Source organism: Crocodylus siamensis, chromosome 5 (genome assembly GCF_052110815.1).
Source record: "Crocodylus siamensis isolate JL-2025a chromosome 5, ASM5211081v1, whole genome shotgun sequence".
NCBI lineage: Eukaryota > Metazoa > Chordata > Crocodylia > Crocodylidae > Crocodylus > Crocodylus siamensis.
Window position 1 is genome coordinate 70,865,824 of NC_143399.1, and position 19,005 is coordinate 70,884,828.

At 39.9% G+C, this 19,005-nt stretch overlaps 1 protein-coding gene across 9 annotated transcripts in view; it reads left to right on the forward strand.

Annotated features, from left to right (window-relative positions):
* The window catches only part of COL11A1 (collagen type XI alpha 1 chain), a 256,244-nt gene that overhangs the window by 59,801 nt on the left and 177,438 nt on the right, over positions 1-19,005 (forward strand). For all 9 annotated transcript variants that reach the window (XM_090048879.1, XM_090048883.1, XM_090048880.1 and 6 more), the window contains exon 5: positions 10,324-10,452. In XM_090048879.1, the coding sequence (XP_089905005.1) occupies positions 10,324-10,452 (129 nt within the window). The remainder of the gene's footprint in view (positions 1-10,323; positions 10,453-19,005) is intronic.

Below are 19,005 nucleotides of genomic sequence, written 5' to 3' on the forward strand. Positions count from 1 at the left end.
AAAACTATATTTAAAAGTTTAGTGAAACCTCACTATTTAAAAGTTCTAAAATAAAATGGAGAGCTATATAAAATACAAGTTATTATATCTGTATAAGCATTTGGCTTTTTTGAACTTGCACATCTAGCATAAGATTAAGGAAATTAAAACATCAATGCTTCACTGAAGTTTTGTGCAAAATAACCCTAAATATATAGGTTTACAAAATATAAGAAGTGAGAAAATCTCAACTCCACGCAGACTATAGCATAGGGCTGGGAACCAGGTGATTCTCTGTACCATTGGCAGGCAAGGTTTTTTGAATAGATGTGATATCTTTTATTAGACCAACTGAGAAGTTGGAAAAAAAGTTCTTAGCAAGCTTTCAGGCAGTCACCCTTCTTCAGGCATAGGGAGTCTCTGCTGTTCTGAGATTCTAAGAAATGAGAGAAGCTAAAAGTGTGGCAGGATGTCAGTGAAAATAGATAGGTAGAAATTAGAAAGATGAAAGGTAAAGCAGAGAGGGGAGGGAAAAGATAGCATTGGGGTGGGGAAAGGCTAAAGGGAGACATTACAGTGATAGAATACAAGGTAGAAAAGAGGTTGTCAGTGAAAAAGAAAATAGTTGAAAATCAGGAAAACAGGGATATGGAAAGCTCAAAGTGTGAGAGGATGAAGTGAAAATATAAACAGGTAGAAAGGAGGAACAAAAGGTAAAGCAGGGGAGGGAGGGGGAAGAAAGCGGGAAAAAAGTCAAAGGGAAACATCAGAGGTAATAATACAGGGTAAGAGAGAGGCTGTCAGTGAAGATGGAAACAGTAGGAAATAAAGTAGACAAAGGGCATAGAAGTAGGGGAGGAGAGGGGAGAAAAGGTGAGGGAAAAGAAGAATGTAAGATGTCAGGTCAGGCAGGTACCTGTTGAATCAGATGTCAGGCAAGTTGTAATGTGTCGTAAAACCAATGTCTATACTGAGTCGATGATTTTTTGTATCTAGTAGATTTATTAAATGAAGCTTGTAGGCTTATCTACGGAAGGTGTTTTATAAGTTCCCTTTGAGGATTACAACTGAGAGATCAGAGAGGGAGTGATTGTCCTGTGAGATGTGTGCCCCACAGGTAGCCTGGGTATTCTTGTCTTTGATAGATTTTTGGTGTACATTCATTCTGGTACACAGTTGTTGTTTGGTTTCTCCAACATATTTTCAAGCAGGACATTCGGTGAGATGTATATCATTTCTGGAGTTGCAGGTGTAAGATCCGGGAATGCTGATGGTTCTGTTGTGGGGGTGTAGTTATAGTCGGGGTGGTGAAGATGTGCTGCCAGGTTTTGCATTTCTTGTCCTGGCATGGTCTGGATCTATTCAGTGTGGTTTGGGTCATAGGGAGTTTGATTCTGGTGATGAGGTTAGTAAGGTTGGGTGCTTGTTTGAAGGCTAGGATAGGTGGTTCTGGAAAGATCTCTTTAAAAGAGGGGTCTTCTTCTAGTATGGCTTATAATTGTTTGAGGATTTCTGTATAGGTTCCAGGGAAGAGTGATATGTCATAACTAGTGGTGTGTGATTTGTGGGGATTTTCTTTTTGTACTGCAGCAAATCTTCATGTGGTATCTGGGTGGCTCCTTCAAAAGTCCGATCTATCTCTCTGGAGGAGTGTCCCTGCTGGCTGAAGGCCCTTTTGGGATTTATGAGGTGGTGATCATGGGTATTCTCCTCGCTGCAACTTCGGTGGTATTGGAGAGCTTGGCTATATATTACAGCTTCCTTGGTGTGTTTAGGGTGATTGCTGGTTCTGTGTAGATATGTATGTTGGTCTATGGGTTTCTTATATATGGTGGTTTGAATTTTACCATCTTGGATATTGATCATGGTGTCCAAAAAGGAAATGGTGGTGTTAAAGTATTCAGTCTGATGGAGGGGTGATGATTGTTGAATTTTTGGTGGAAATCAATCAGAGACTGTAGGATTTCGGTCCAAATGATGAAGATGTCATCTGTGTATCTCAGGTATAGTAAGGGTTTGTTGGTACATTGCTATCTTTATCAATAAGCAACTTTAATAATAAAGTATATTTATTGATCACTGTACATATACCACTGTAGTAGGTGAATATCAATATCACTGTTTTGAATATAAAGATTACACAGTAAGTCAGTATCTTGTCAGATATGTTCTTATAGCAACATCTCCCCCTCTGCTTGAAAATACACTGAGAGGGCAGATGCAGGGAATACTTTCCCTGACCAAAAGAAAATGGAAGAACATGCAGTTGGTCTAGTGATTTTGTAGATCCATGAAAGCAAGAGACACCTTGCATAGACAGTTGCTTTTCAATGCTTTTTTGCTTTTGTCACCTTGAGAGCAATACTGGCCATCTCTGTAGCTATTTGGTAGCAAGGAAGAGTATTCCATAAGAGTTTATGCTACTTCAAGTGGAATTCATGCCCGGTAGGATTTCTGCATAGAAACATGGACTAAGAGGGGGTATGGCAGAATGGCTGCTCCAGTTTTTCACGCCATCCCATTGGTAGAGGATCCTTCTAAAAAAGAATATTTGGGAAAGGACTGACTGCCCTATTTGCTAGTGAAGATGATCATCTTGATCATCATAAAATAATAGAGAGAGAAAATGCCTCTGCATATTCACATTTTAAATTTAAAAAGCATAGTTTCTTGCATGCCTCATGCCCCCTTCCTCCCAAAAAATAAAACAAAACAAAAAAAATGCCTTGTTTGTGGGAAGAAAAAGTATTTTTTTTCCAGAATTATGGTCACAGAGAAGGGATAGAGCCTATTCTTCAGCTTGCTCACTCTCCCTTTCCTGCTTAGGCATAGCAGCAGGAAGAAAAGATGTAAGATGTCAGGTTAGGCAGGTCACATTTGTCAGCAGCCAAAAGCTGAAACTGTAGCTAGGACTGAAAACTGGTCTCCATGAGTGGATCTGTGATTTAAAAAAAAGCTAAGAACAGTTTGCAAGACTGTGAAATGAGAAAGCAAGAGACCAGGAATAGGTAGCAAAAAGCAAATTTGCTGAAGAAAGAATAGCTTGATTAGTGGAACATCAAGACCATTAAAAAAGATGACTGTTAACACCTGTGGAATGAAGAACAATTAGAAGGAATCAGATTGGTTATAATGAGCCATGAATTCAATTGAGTCCTTCAGCGCTGCCTGAATAAAGATGTCATTGCTACTGCCAGGCATTTTTTAAACTTTGAGGGACCAGAAAACAGAGTGAGAAGTGACCATGCCACTGCTGCCCACCCCCTGCCTCTACCCTTGCCCTCAGATGTGCTCTTGCTAGACTCTGTCCCTCTCTCCATGCACCTGCTGATGGAAAGAGGAAGAAAAGAAGCATCAGCCATCTTACAGAATCTCTATGCTTCTATTATGGGAAGAAAATCAGCATCTCCACTTAAGATATGCACATTAATTGAGGAAAGCTAATTTTTGGCAAAAGGTGTATGTGGTATTTGAGTAAACAGCAATTTTTACAATGAGGAAAGTGATGCATAATCTTGGTATCTGAACTATTGAGAACCTTTCCTGTGGTATGAAATAATTTTACTGTGCATCTTAAAAACAGTCACTTGTATCCCTTGCTCTGGGCTTCCACATAACTTTTTAGGTTATCTAGAAAGCCTTTGAACATAGAGAGTGTCTTCTCCAGTCTAGATTCTGGCACCACGGTCCAGGAAAAGTTTTAAACAGTTGTGTTAGAATATTTATCAATTTTTGTGCATTTTCTCTATTCTCTTATGCCCTCTTTATCTCCTATTTTTATCTGATGAGACTCACTTTCATGATGCAGTTTTTATAGAAGGACAAGAGTTTATTCATGTCGATTATTTAGGTATGGATTTCGAGCTTGATTCCATTGGGTTATTGGAAAGTAGGTCTGGAAGGGACCTCACAAGGTCATCAAGTCCAGCTCCTTGCTCAAAGCAAGATCATTCTGGCCAAACCATCCCAGCCAAGTGTTTCTCTAACTTGCTGTTGAAAGTTTCCAAGCATAGATAATCCACAGGCTTCTTAGGTAGCCAATTCCAGTTCGAAAGTTCCTCCTAAACTCTTCTCCAGCAGCTTGAGGCTGTTGCTCCTAGTCCTGTCCCCCACAGCCACAGAGAAAAGCCCATCTTATCCTGTTTATAATCACTCTTCAGGTATTTAAAGATTGTTATTAAATCTTCCCAATAAATCAAATATCTGAGAAATTCTTAGAAATCAGACTTCCAAGAAATCAAATTTCTTACAAGTGCCTCTAACGTGCAACACACATTAACTTGAAATAGAATTATGGGTGTTCCTTATTTATGGATATGAAACAGGTGGCTCAAAACTTGAGGATTCTGGGCTTAAAATGTAGCCCCAAACTGAACACTTACAGATTGTTCACAAGGCTCAAGGCTAAAATAAATGTTCATAAAGTTGAATAAGTACAATGAACTGATTTTCATTTGTGAAAAGTGAAGCTTCTTTGTGGTTAATTCTCAAACAGAAAGAAAATTGCTTTCTGGTTAAACTGCTATGACTACATCACTCAACTCTAATTACTGTTTTAAGAAGGTATTTGGTTTGTAGCTGCCAGGTGGAATAAACTTAGTGGCTATAGCAGTATGGGTAAAATATGTCCATAACCAATGTTCATGTCTAGTGGCATGTTCAAAGCTGGTTCCCACAGCCCCATGTGCAGGGCTGCGGACATGTGGCTCTGCAAGTGCTGCACAGGGGCAAGCCAGTTGGATCCCCCTTGCAAGGCATTCATCCCTTGCACCAGACCAGGGGGTGAGTGGAGCAAGGATGCACCTCCTCTGGAATAGGTTGTCCCCAGTCTCAGGAAGGCTGGTGGGAACAGCAGCAGCAACTCTTCCATGGGAAGTGTTGAGCTGTGGGGAGATGCCTCCCACCTTCCCCATACCAATTTCCCCATCTAAGGAGGGCAGAGGGGAAGCTGTTGATTGACTCCTCCAGATCATGGAGCCCTCCAGTAAAAACATAGAGGCGTACATTCTTGTAAGAGAAACTCTTGCGGGTGTCAACCTGGCAGATCTTTTTCCTGGAACAAGCATAAATGAATACATTTACACACCTAATTTCTACTGGGAGGGTAGTTATTCTTCTGGTAGAAATGTATTGCCTGTATGTAGCTTGTGCACATTTGATAACATTTTTGTGGGCTTTCTTTTCATATGGACCTGTGGCATGCAGTCAGGCCCGGAGAGTAATCAATGGACCAGGAGCAGATCTTTCACATTTTAAACAATTTTAGGGAATCTAAGCCAAATGGCAACAGCATGCTCAGTGCTTCTTGCAAATGCACAGTCCAACATAACAATTCTGTGCCATAATTATATGGCATGAAGGTCTGAAACAAATCATAATTAAAAAAAAAAAAACTATCTTGCTCCAACTGGATTTTTAAAAACTTAGCTATCAAACTAAATAAACTGTGACTTTCGGGGCATTCCCTGGGTCACACACAACTTCTGGGGCACAGTGGCTGTCGATCTCTGTAAGCATCCCAGGAATGCATGCATGCCAGTCAATACACTGCAGGCTTCCCAGCATGGGGAGAGGGTTTTGCAGGGGCTGAGCAGCATCCAGACACATTGCTACACTTCGGTCTCTTTCTGTTCCTCTCTGCTTTCCTTCATTTGCTCGCTCCCTCTAGCTTCCCCCTCCCCTGACTTCAATATTGATCTGGCTAAGGAAAAGGGCAAAGGCCACAGCTCAGAAGAACTATAGTTTCCACTTTCCAGGAACACTTTTGTGCCGGGTTACAGGATTTAATATCTTAGACACTGAAGTTTCATCAAGAAGAGGGCCAGATTACAAATCATAATGGTCAATTGCATAGGACTTTTTTTTGGTATAGATCTCAAAGTAAAGTTGCAAAAGTCTGGAGTCAAGGCTGGTGGTAGCGGTGATATCTTTTATTAGACTAACAAGATTTTTGCAAAAAAAATTCTTTAATTGCAAGCTTTTGGGCACAAATACCCTTCATTAGGCATCAGAGAAAAGATTGTAAAAGTTCTCTTGGGGAGAAATGAAAGTTCATATTTCATAGGATTTCACAGAGGAGTCAACAAATGGAAAAAACTCCACTGGGCAGGCAGTTCTTAGCTGGTAAAGAGACTCTTAGCCCTCCTGTGAGGCTCTGTGATGATGCAAATTACCTTAGACAAAGGCAGGAGCAGGATCTCAGGTTTCAGGTGGTCAAATAAGGCTCTACAACCTGTATACCTGACAAAGGTCTAAAAAACTTGTGGACCTGTTCCCCACACAGGAGAAGTGAGGCATAGGGAAATGAAGTTAATTGTGTTCAAACAACAGTTGGTGACAGCGAAAGGGTGAATGAACGGGTACATGTTAGCTAGATTGGAAGGTTGACAAATCTATTTTTACATTTTTGATTGAATTATTCTGACAACAGACCCATCAGTCTATGAAGTAAAATATAATACAAGTGAAAATATCGTTTAAAGCTACAGATTTGCTGAATAAAACTTCTTGCACGAGTTATTACAGACATGTGATTCCAAGTTACATTTAGACTTAAGATGCAGTTTTCAGGAACCAATTGTGTCATAAGTCCAAGGACTGCCTATACTTCAAAAAGGTAAACTCATGGATACATTAATTGATTTGGCAAATGTCACTGTAGAAAATTATAAGTTTTTTCCCCATTATTGTGTGTTATTTCACATTTTTTTCTTTTCATAAAGATGCATAGAATTATATTAAATTTCTCCAAATATTTACCTACTTTTTTGATTCTGAAAAAAATGATGCTATTGTTTTGATAAGCTTGCAATCATTTTGGAATGTGTGAGGTAACAAAATTTTCACAGCTGTTTTACAAATTTTATTAAGCATTTTTTAAATTAAATTTCCCTTGTTTACTTCCTAAAATTGCACCGCTATTGGTAAGAAGGCTTTGCCAACATTTTTTGTAAAAAAATAAAGTATAATTTTTTTAGACTGTAAATACCTATTTATTTCAACTAATAGAAGTGCCTGAATATCATTTCAGGAAAAAAAATACATGTAATGCATTTTGCCATATACATATGCCCAGTTTCAAAAAGTTTAGTTTTATGGCAGAATAATAAACCATGAAAAAGGAATTTATAATGGAAATGTTAGCTGATTTATGTAAAGTTTCTTAAATCTTGTTACTATATTAAGAATAAATTGGAAAGCCAAAAAGCTTTTTGTTGAAAATGATCCACCTAGAAGGTTCCTGGAGGGGTTCAGAGCCACTTTTTTAGCAGAGCTACGTTTTATTGTCTAGAATACTAGATCTTTACTGGTTGCATGCTCTTTTTGCATATTATGCCCAGAGATAGATATGAAAATAGAGTGTAATGTTAACTACAACCTGTATTTTGATACATTTTGTGTTGTGTTCTCACTTTTTTCTCATTATACCTTGTGAAAGACTGCAGTTAAGCTTACCTTGAAGTACTGTACGTCTATTTGAGTCTTTTTGGCCTTTTGTTCTTTGTTTGTTTGCATGGTTATGATGCAAGCTCTCTGAATGGCAGTGCTGATCACTTGTATGGTGAGCTGCATGCTGGCAGTTAGAAATGCCTTGAATTAAATCCTAGGCATTTAGACTGGTTCCCAGTGAACAAAGATACAAATAGCATGGAAATTACAGACCAGTAATTATGGCTTTGCACCCTTCACACTCCCAAACTGATAATGTGTTTGTGTAGAGACTTGCAACAACCCATTGGCATAAAGTTATGTAGGTGTACAAGATGAACAATAATATACGGCAAGTTATTATGTAGAATAACAGAGGCAATGTATATAAATAAATTGAATTAATTCAAATCTTAATAGTGGATAGCTAGTGTATGTTACCTCTGGGTGATTACTGGACTCTAAAATGTCATAATAGGGGAAAGGTGGCAAAAACTACTCAAGAGTCAACTGTCAGCAATACAAGTAAAATGAGATTAAAGCATTAACAAGAGTTTTATGTAGTCCTTTTTGTATGGCATTACAAGTAGAACATTTCACAGTACATTGAGTATCTATATCCTAATTACCCTAGTGAAGTTAATGTTTATCTTGCCTTGGTTGTGCATTGACAGGTCTTATTAAAATTTATGTGAGTTGTGTGTTTTTGCTGACAGCAAACTAAACTTGAGTGATGTGCTATTAGCTTTGAAGTTAAAAATCCTCTGTTATATTGGCAATAAGTTGCTTGGTATTGTAAGTGGATTAAATGCAGACATATTTCAGTATATGGGTTATTCACAAATTATTTTCTTTGATTATTCACCATCTGTTTTTGTATGATGAATTGGATTTGCCCCCCACTTGCTTGGCTACAACATTAATAAACAATAGGAGTAAATTAAAATATTTCAAAAGGCTGTTCAGAAGCTTATAGGATGCAATTCTGGTCTCAGTGAAGTCAAAGATAAACTTTCACTGACTTAAATGGAGTCATAATTTCACTTTTGTGGATAACTTTTTTGTGAACACACCTACTCACAGGAGTATCATTTCCTATTAACATTCTTGTGACGAAAAAGTCACTCAACACAATGTTCACATAAAATGAAAGTTTCATTGATGTTTTTTAAATAAATCTGTAGATGGATACTTCTGAAATTACTTTGTCCAGCTGTAATGCATACATATCCTTCAGCAGAAAAGGAGATATTTTGTGACTTGGACACAAAAGCTTCCCATAAGTAGTGAAAGCTGTAGCAATGCCCTCAGAACTACCAGTTCAAATTTTGGAAGGAGTGAATTAAATCAAAGAATCAGCATACCTCACAATTTGCTCTGTGAAATTGGGGGTTAGAACTTTTCTACCAAAATTACGTTTTTATAAATCTTCACACTTTCCCCTACTTCTATTTTCCAGCCTGTTTTGGTTGCAACCTTAAAACAGAGGTCCTGTTTGTTTTCTGTTGCTACTGAAGTTTATATGGTATTTCCCCTAAAAATATAGCAGAGAGTTACTTTTAGCTATAATACAGTGTAATTAAAAAATAGCATATTTATTCATATACTGCACACACCTGTCCCTCAAAAATAAGCCCCCCAAAATTGGGATGTATATCTTAGGTGGGGAAGCTGATTTTCTGCCTGAAATAGAAACACTCTGCTTTTATGCTTTCTCCACCAAGCAGCAACAATGGCATTTCTAGTCAGGCAGCTACAGGAGTCAGTTGACTTCATGGCTCATTGTTCTTCACTCCATAGGTGTTAATGACTGTCTCTCCTTTTTAATGCTCTTGATGTTCCATTAATCAACCTAACCTTTCTTCTGGCAAGTTTGCTGTCTACTCACTATTCCTGATCTCTTCTCCTATTTCACAGCCCTGTAAACTATTTTAGCCCTTTTCAGAACCAGTCTTCAGCAGCAGCTAGGGTTACAGCTTTTGTCTGACCAGGAAAGGGAGGGTGAATGAGCCAGTGATTAAGCTCTGTCCCTAATTCTGGAAAACAATCTTTTTTTTTTCTGTCTTATCAAAAACAAGATGCATGTCATATTTATGAGCATGTGGCAGGTGAGAAAATATGATAAATGAATCAATTCAGAAATGGACCAGGCTGCCCTTGGTAGGTGGCTTTTTGAACAATCAGTTTAATGTGCAGCTGCAGTCAGAAAAGTAAATCACATCTTAGGTTGTATAATGAATGGTATGGTTAATAATATAGAAATATTTTAATTCATTTACTTAAAATTAATGGTGCCTCATCTGCTGGGATGTTGTGGGCTGTACTGGACACCCTATTCAGACTAAGCACATAAAAGATTTTTAAAAGTATGAAAACTTCTATTCACTTCTCATTGAACTTGGAAGGTGTGCTGCTTATTTTTTAAAATGGAAAATTCTAATTTGGACTTCATGCTCTTAGTTCTTAAGAAGTCCTAAGTAAAACCTTGAGATAAGGATCCCAATTTTGCAAGGTTTATCTAAATCAAAACTTTTTATATGAAGAACTTGATGACTAAATAACTTCTAGTGTTTTGAGCCAAGGCCCAGAATTATTACTCATTTTTTCCTTTTACTCCATCCTTACTCAGGCAATCTCTATAAATGAACTTCCATTTGTCCTGAAATTGTTGAGCAGTCTAATATTAAAAACACTTGTATATGATTAGACCATGCATAAATATTTTTAAATCTAAATTGAAATTGTCTTGTATGAATCAGGAAAGTTAGGTGAAGTTACAGATATTAATGTCATGTATGACATACAGTTTCCTTTTTTGTTCTATGCATGACAATTACTCATTTTTAGTACTTCCCTTGATTTTTAATTGATGACATTTGCTTTTGTTAATTTAATCTACATTTGTTTTTCCTACAGGGTGATATCCAGCAGCTATTGATTATAGCTGATCCCAGAGCAGCATACGACTATTGTGAGCATTATAGCCCAGACTGTGATTCCCCTGTACCCAATGCTGCTCAAGCTCAAGATCCTCAAGTTGATGAGGTGAGTATTCAGTCATGTATTACTACATTTATTGCACATTAGTGGTTGTGCTGGATACGGAGTACCGGGGGGCATTTAATTACAGTTAAATGGCATACATTGTTCTAGAGACACAGAAGGTAAAATAGGATGAAGTTGCAGGTGTGCATTCTCTTCTCCATTTATCTCAGACATTTCTAAGATGCTTATCAATACAGTGTTTAAGCACCAGCATATTCAACAGAAGTTAAATTGCTTTTGTTACAATATGCAGCATTTTATAGTTTTTATACATATATTTAGACATTTGAACACTAAATCTCTGCTTACTTGATGGAGCCTCTTTGCTGCTACTTGTCCATTTATGACTTGTTTTTTCAAAAGGAAGAATATCATCTTCTGCCACAGAATCGCGCAATCTCTGAGTCCTCAGCACTTTTGAAGTCTGACCATAAGTTCATTTGCTAATGCATGGATTCATGCATGTTTGTATCTTTTTGTAAATCTTTGGATAAATCCAATATTTTTTATTATTTGAGTTGGTCTAGTAAAAGATATCAGATTTACTGAAGAAGCTTGTCTACCTATATCCTTAGACCAACATGGCTATGAACTATGCCCCTGAAACATGGAAGATATCAAATTTTGCCATTTGAAATAGAAATTACACAATGTTTGATTTGGTGTAATCAAAGATATCAGATTTACCCAAAGAACCTTGTCCGCATGCCTGTATGCATATATGACAAAATATGAAACATTCTGTAAAACTCAATTTTTACTTGTCACCAAGTTTTGCTAAACATAGCTTTTGACAGAGTTATAGCGCACAGACTTTTTTTTCTGGAGGAACTATAAATTTTAATATTCAAAGAAACAAGTAGTCACCCATGGGGCATCCTCACTGATGTAACTTGGTGTATTTTCTCTAAGTTTAAATTTGTCACTCTGATTTATACCCACTATGGATCTGGACTGGTATGTACTATTACATACCTTATGGATATCTGTCTCAGAATTTGTCAGGTAATCTCTCCATTCTCACAGTGAACTACAGAGACAAGCAGTTCTTCTTTGAAACCAATATTGTAGTGGGTAATGAAATCGGGAGTCCAAAGAGAAAAATAAAAGTTGTTACCTTTGATGATACCATCAGGACTGAAAAAATGTAAATATGCTGTTATTAAGAGATGTAAATAGATTTAAATCAACTCACCTGTGTCTAGTCAGGGTGTACTCAATATTTGATTAAATTTAATATTTCACACCACTGAGGAGGTAAAGATTAAAAAGTATGCTGAGTCCTCGTATGGTTGTTTTCAGGCAGTCATGAATTAGGATGTTTCTCGTATATGTAAAAAGCTCAGTTCATTTTATTGACAATATTAATAATTACATTGGAAAGTGAACATCTCCTATTTTCCTTGAAGACAATGTGGTTTCTTTCTAGGGGATGGAAGACCTCAAATAGCAAAAAAAAATAAAAATAAAAATTTAAAATCCCCCCTTCCCATCTAAATAATAAAGAAATATAAATATCTGCTCAGCACTTTCTAAGTATTCCGGCTAGCTGGCTAATATAAGTTTTTGTCAAATATCCTGCAATTAGCTATAAATATGTTCAGAAATATTAAAAATGTTACAGAAACTCTGTACAGGTTTTAAATCTAGTCCTTTAATATATGATGGATTTTTTTTTGTTTTTTTTGAAAGCATGAAGTCAATTTGAACAAATTCGCTCAGTCATTTTCTGATCCAAGCAAAGAGACCGTGCATTCAGGACAGATTGTTTCTGGGAGAGGTGTTGTGTAAATTCTGAGATTAAATTGTAAGATGCTCGTATGAACAAAAAGCAATTGAGAGGACAAACAACCTGCCTTCACATTCCCTCAGAATGTGCATATGTCCTTTAGCTTCCAAAACTAGATTCTCTTTGGCATTTAGAATTGTTTTTTAAACATTTGCTAGATAGGTATAATACTACCCCTCTCTCTGTGCTGAGCATTAACCTGTTCCTGAGAGGCATGAACTGTAGAAGCTGAGATGACAGGGTGTTCTTTTACAAGACAACCTTCTCCTAAATGAACCTGATCCCTTCTCCTTCAGAGACAGATATAGATATGTGATTTGGAAAGGTTGCGCGGTAGGGGAGGGTGCATTTCCAAACTTTCCAATCACAAGGTTCTTGCTTCCCTGGATTTTGGCTTCCAAAAGCAGCATTTAGGCTAGGGACAGGTGAAATATGGACCCCAGGTCACATCCAGCCTGAGGCACCCACCAACTGATTGTACCCCAAGCACCCTTTCCAGCCACGAGGGTGGGAGGGAGACACCCACTATACACGCCTCAGCCAACATACCCTACCTTCATGGGTGGACAGATAACTCGGCCCAGACAGCATGCAGCTTCTGGGCAGGGCTGCAGCTGCTGCAGCTGCTGGGGAAACTCCTCAGCTTCCCCAGCATGCTGCTCACTCCAGCAGGCAGGGAAGCAGCAGGGACGTGGGCAGGGGAGCTGCATCTTGGTGGAAGCGTGGCGTGTGGGTTTGGGGCTGGCGGCAGCATAGAGCCTGTGTGAGGACCCCTGCACAGCCCCTCATGGTGTACATCCCCCACAGAGAGTGGCAGCAGCAGCAGGCATGGATGCCTGGGGTGGTTGTGCCCAGCACTGGCACTGCCACTTGGCAACACATGGCTTCAGCCAATGCTATGCATGGTGGTGAGGAGTGCAGCGTGGTTGCACCACATCTATCACCATGGCTTCCTGCTGTGTATGTGCAGACCCTAGCACTTGTGTGCCACCAGAGGGAAGTTCCATGCACTGGAGCCGGCTGCCTTCCCCATTTCCTGCCATGCAGGTCCTGGAACTGCTGGAAGTAGAGGGGAGCTCCGGAGCTTGCTTTTCCATGGAGTCCTGGGACCTGCATGGCATGAATCAGCAAAGGCAGCCAGATCCAGCATATGGAGCTTCCCTCTGGTGGCAAGCAAGTGCTGGGGGCTGCATGTGTGCAGTGGGGAGCCTTGGCAATAGAGGCAGCCTGGCTCAGCTGCACTTCTTGCCACCATGTACAGTGCTGGGTGGAGCCTCACATTGCCGGGCGGCAGCGTCTGTGGCAGGTACGAGTGCCCCAAACAGCCCTGCCTGCTGCTGCTGCCACCACCTGTGGGCTCTGTGCAAGAGTGTAGGGGGGAGGGTCCCATCAGCCCCCCACCCTCCCTCACAGCCTACAAATGTCCCACACACACCCTGCCACCACAGCCCCCCGCATATACACCCCCAACATACACTGTTGCCCCCAGGCACATGTAGCCACACCCCTCAAGCCCCCCTCTCACACACACACACACACACACACACACACACACACACACACACACACACCAGTATTACACCCCCCACATCCCACCATGCACATGTATCCCCCAAAGCCCATGAAACATACACAGACATCCATTCCCATACTCCACCAGACACACACACACAGTCCTACGTACCCCCATACACACACACACTCCCTACCCCACCATATATACACATACACCCCCCAAACCCCACCCTACACACAGACATCCCCTCCCATACCCAACCATACATACATACCCCTCCCATACCCCCACATCCCATCATACACACACGTATATTCCACACCCCACCAGAAACATACACCCCCACATCCCACCATACACACCCCAAAACCCTACCCTACACACATACCTCAGACCCCATCGTACACATACAACCCCCACACCCCACCATACACCCCCCCAAATCCCACTCTACACACACCCACACCACCATACATACACCCACACTCTACCCAACATACACACAATATACAAGACTAAGACTTTCTTTTTTAGTTATTATGCAATCTGCAAATACAAATCATGACAAAAATATATTTTGTAATAAAATTAAAATACGTTATAGTAGGTGTTTGACTTTTTAGTGTTTGGTTTGAGTTTTTTCTTTGTTCTAAGAGGGCAAACCCCCTTCTAAAAGGAGCGTTTCTGGGGGGTGAGGGGAGGGACTTCCAGTGGCAAGGGTTCAGGGATTAGGGGTGGGACTGGGGGGCAGGGCAACTGTCAAAAGGCAGGGCTAGCCATGAGGCCCATAAAAGCTTACCAAACCTCGTTAAACAGCCCTCCAGCTGAAATAATTGCCCATTCCTGATTTAGCCCTTAACCAGTGCTAGTGTACTAATTGCTTTTTTTCCTCCAGGCTCAGGCTACTGCACATGGCAGTGAAGGCTCTCATCCTTCAGTCTGATGCAGGACAGGGTTCTGTTGCAAAGTTGTATTGTAGAATCAAGGCCTCTATCTAGAGAGGTTAGCCCTGAATACCTACTAACCTTGACTGTCCCTGCACTATTAGATTCTAATGCATCATTTATGACTGATATGAAACATGTGAAGATGAAGCAGTGCCCTGGATAATGTGTACATGCTCTCCGTAATAAAGAAATAGAAAATGAATATTTCAATTCCTCCTTGTTTATACTATGACAAAGCTGAGAGTTTGAGGCTGCTGGCAGTACTTGCTTGTGGATAATAAAGAGATATAAAGCCTCTTATTATAAGTATAAAAATTATGTGTGTGCAGCCTTATAGTTAAACAGTTAGTTACATACAGATTAAATACCTCCTCTGACTGCCAACCTTTTTTTTTTAACGGAGCCCTTTAAACTAATTTAACACCTAGCATTTATGGGCTGATCCGGAGTCAATAGGAGACCTTTTAGTAACAACCACGAATAAGTCTTTCAAAGTTTGTGCCTTGTTTTTTAGGTGTTGTTAAGGTATTTAATTTCAACTCCTGTCATCTAAAAATAAATATAAATGTGACTTGGGCAGGTGGAGCTGCCTAAAGGTAAAAATTTAATGTATCTGAAATAAACTTACAGGATGAAATTTATAGAAAAAAGAAAAAGAGGAAAGTTTTTATTTCTAGCTATCCTATTTATTGTTGAAATTCCATTTGTGACTGAAAATAACCAAGATGACCAAGGACTTTGATTTGTAAGTCTCATGTGAAAAGACTCAGTGAAATCAAATGGCTCCTTTTAAACTGTCCTGAAGAAGCTAACAAGAGTATCCACAACAATTTCAGAAGCCAGCAGTACTCCTGGTGAGATTAATGTCAAGTGGATGACTTTCACATGGACTTAATTACCGTAATGGATTGCACTGGCTGCTAGCAGATAAGGCAGAGGTGGGCAATTTATTTTGGCTGGAGGACTGCTTAATGAGTTTTGGTGAGCTATCAAGTACTGCAGGGTGCAGGGCACCTATCAAGGTAGCTCCGCCCCTTGATAGGTGCCCTGCACCCTGGTCATCATCTTGGGACCAGAAGTCCTGCCTGAAACCCTGACCTTTGCTACCAAAAGTCCCCTCCCCTTGCCCCCTGGAAATACTGCTTTTGGGAGGGGAGGGTTGCCATCTTGGAACCCGAAAAAAACCAGATCATACACTAGAAATCAAGTGCCTACTATAGTATATGTTAATTTTATTACAAAAAATATTTTGGTCATGATTTGTGTTTACATATGATATAGAGATGATTGCCTAATAACTCAAAAAATAAAGTCTTAGTCTTGTATATTTTGTGCGAGGGGTGGGGTTGTGCATGTGTGTGTATGGTGGGGTCTGAGTATGGTAGGGGTGTGTGTGTATGGTGGATGTGTCTGTGTGTGGGGTATGTGTGTGTGTATGATGGGGTGTGGGGTGCGTGAGGGTAATAGAATATGTTGTGGGGTGTGTATATGTGGGGGGTAGTGTGTGGGTGTGTGACTTTTGTGGTGTGTGAGGGATCATGGCCAAACAACCTCCCCGCATGGTACACACAGACCCCGTTGGTGGCAGCAGGAGCACCAGCAAGTGGTGGCTGCTCATGTCTGACATAGATGCTGGTGCCTGGCAGTGCATAACTCCAGACAATTCTGCATGCAGGGGTGAGGAGCTCATCCTGGCCGGGGCACCTCTATTGCTGGGGCTTCCTGCATGCGTTGTAGCTCTTGCACTCGCACAGCACAGGAGAGAAGCTCAGCATGTTGGCGCTGGCTGCCTTCCCCTCCCCCTGCTATGCAGGCCCCAGGACTCCACTGGAAGTGGAGGGGAGCCACAGCCCCTGCTTCCCCGCAGAGTCCCAGGAACTGTTTGGTAGTGGGTTGGGAACACAGGCAGCTCCAGCATGTAGAGCTTCCCTCCTTTGCCATGTGAGCGCAAGAACTGCACATGCACATGGGATATATATATATATATATAAAAAATGACTGAATCCTGAAATCTACTTCCCAGGAGCGTAATCCCCCCAAAATCATTTGTGTCTTCTGACAGTCCATAACTTGGATTAGCATATATTTCTGAAAATATATATGTGCTAGGACTAAAACTGTGTTAGCCTGTAATGCATCAGACACACATGTAGACTATCTACATTCCTTATCTGAGGGGCAGTCAAAATACAGCCTGTAGGCTGGATCTGGCCCGCCAGGCACTTTCATCTGGCCTGCAAGCACCTGCAAATAATTGTATACAGTTATGGATACAAATAAATACATTTGTAGCCATAAATAAATGAAGAAACGCATTTAAAAACAAGGCAAGTAGGCCAAACCCATAGAATAAAGGTTTTAACCTGGAAATTATAGACTCTGAAAAGATGCTAGGAACCAAGGCACCTATATACATCTGCTCCAACTTGTGCTAATTAAGCACTTAAGCAAGTTTGCTGGAGCATACTAAGTGCACCAGGACCCTCCACATCACGCGTCGAACAAGCTTTAGTTAAAGTGCCCCATTGCAATTTTGAAGAGCAGCACGCTGAATACACGTGACACTGCAGGCGCTTTAATTAAAGTGGCTCTCAGACCACCCCAGAGCATATGTAAAGATGCTTGACATGGTGGGCAACTGAATATAAGTGCCCAGTGTGAGGTTATGAGGTCCTTAGCTGCATAAATGGAGCAGTGAGCAGTAATAGGAAGGTAATTTTACTTCTCTGAAATTGGTGAGACTGATATTAGAACTTATCATATAGTTGTGGTGTTCACTTACTAAAAAAAAAGTGTTGAAGAATTGGATGGGAGGCATAAAGGCCACAAAAGCAATTTCTGGCCTGGAGATGATGCCTACAGTGAGAGACTTACATGTTTAACGTATTAAAAAACAAAAGAAAAAAACTCGAAAGTTGTCCTTATTACACTGTAAGTTCTTATACAGAAAGAAAATACTAGCTGTGGGGAAAATGCATAAAAAAACCCATGGACAGAAGCTGAAGTCAGAAAAATAGAAATTAGATTTAAGAAGTATATATTTAATGGGTAAAGTGGTTTAACCAATGGATGTGACTGTCCACTGAAGTGGTAGATTCTCCATTTCTATGCTTTCATATTGAGGCGAATTGCCCTCTTTGGTAAACAAGATTTAACAAGTACCAGTTATACTTTAGTCAAACACAAGTTACTGAGCTCAGGAAAATTCAGCGAAATTTAAACATCTATGAATATACTGATGTCCCTATCGAACTATGATGAGAGCTTCACTATGGGTCTCCTTTGTTGTGTAGATGTATTGAAACAACATTCCAAAACAGACTTTTTTTTAATACTGTTTATAAAAAAAATAAGTTTAAAAAAAAGAGTGAGGAACAGCAAATGCTCAAAGCAACAGATAACTGGCAGTTTCTTTCCTTTCTATAATCTGTTTGCACAGTCTTTGTATAAGGCTTTTTGTGCTGGAGAAAAGATATTTGAAATTCCCAAAACATTTTCTTTTCAACTTATAAAGAAATTTTTTTCCAAATTATTCTAGTAATATAAGTCTCCTCCTGCAGTGGTCACCATTAAAACTACAGTACTTACACCCCAAAAAAGGGACTGAAGTATGTAATGCTGAGACTTGCAAGGCCAGCTTTTCACTGCCTGGTCCCTAGAGTACAATCCACAACTTTGAATTAAGAAAAGCAAGTCAAACCAAACTAAAACACCACCTCCACCAGCAAGGCTGACTTTTGTTTTAAAACGCACAAAAAGGAAAAAGGGGTGATGTCCCGTTTTATGCAAGAGGGGCTAGGGGTCTTTTACGGTCCAGGTGATGGGCTGTATGTCATTATAAAGCCAATAAAATGTCAATGGAAACTCATTTATGTAATTGCAAAATGGAAACTCATTTATGTAATTGCTCAATACTCTGTTACCTTTTGTCCAAAAAGAAGCTTTTTAATTTGTAAAATGAGGGAGGTTAAACAGCTTGTAAAGTTGGAACCTCTAGCTTTGGATATGGCAAGTTAAAGCAAGTTAGTGCTTGCAGATTTCATGCATAATGTCCATTTACTGAGAGCATCTGTTTCATTCTGTGTCTATACTTCAGTAGAAACTGATTCAGTATCAAGATCAAATTATGTCAAAGGTCCAGAAAAAGTCTCTGGCTGGACTTGTCAAGGAGTATGCAGGAAGATAGGCATGTGATTCCCCCGAAAGTTCAGTGGGCACCTGAAGCTCCCATGATTACTTTGAATATCTGGCTCTGCCTAGCTTTTTCATAGTCAGCTCTAAATTGTAAATGAAATCACATT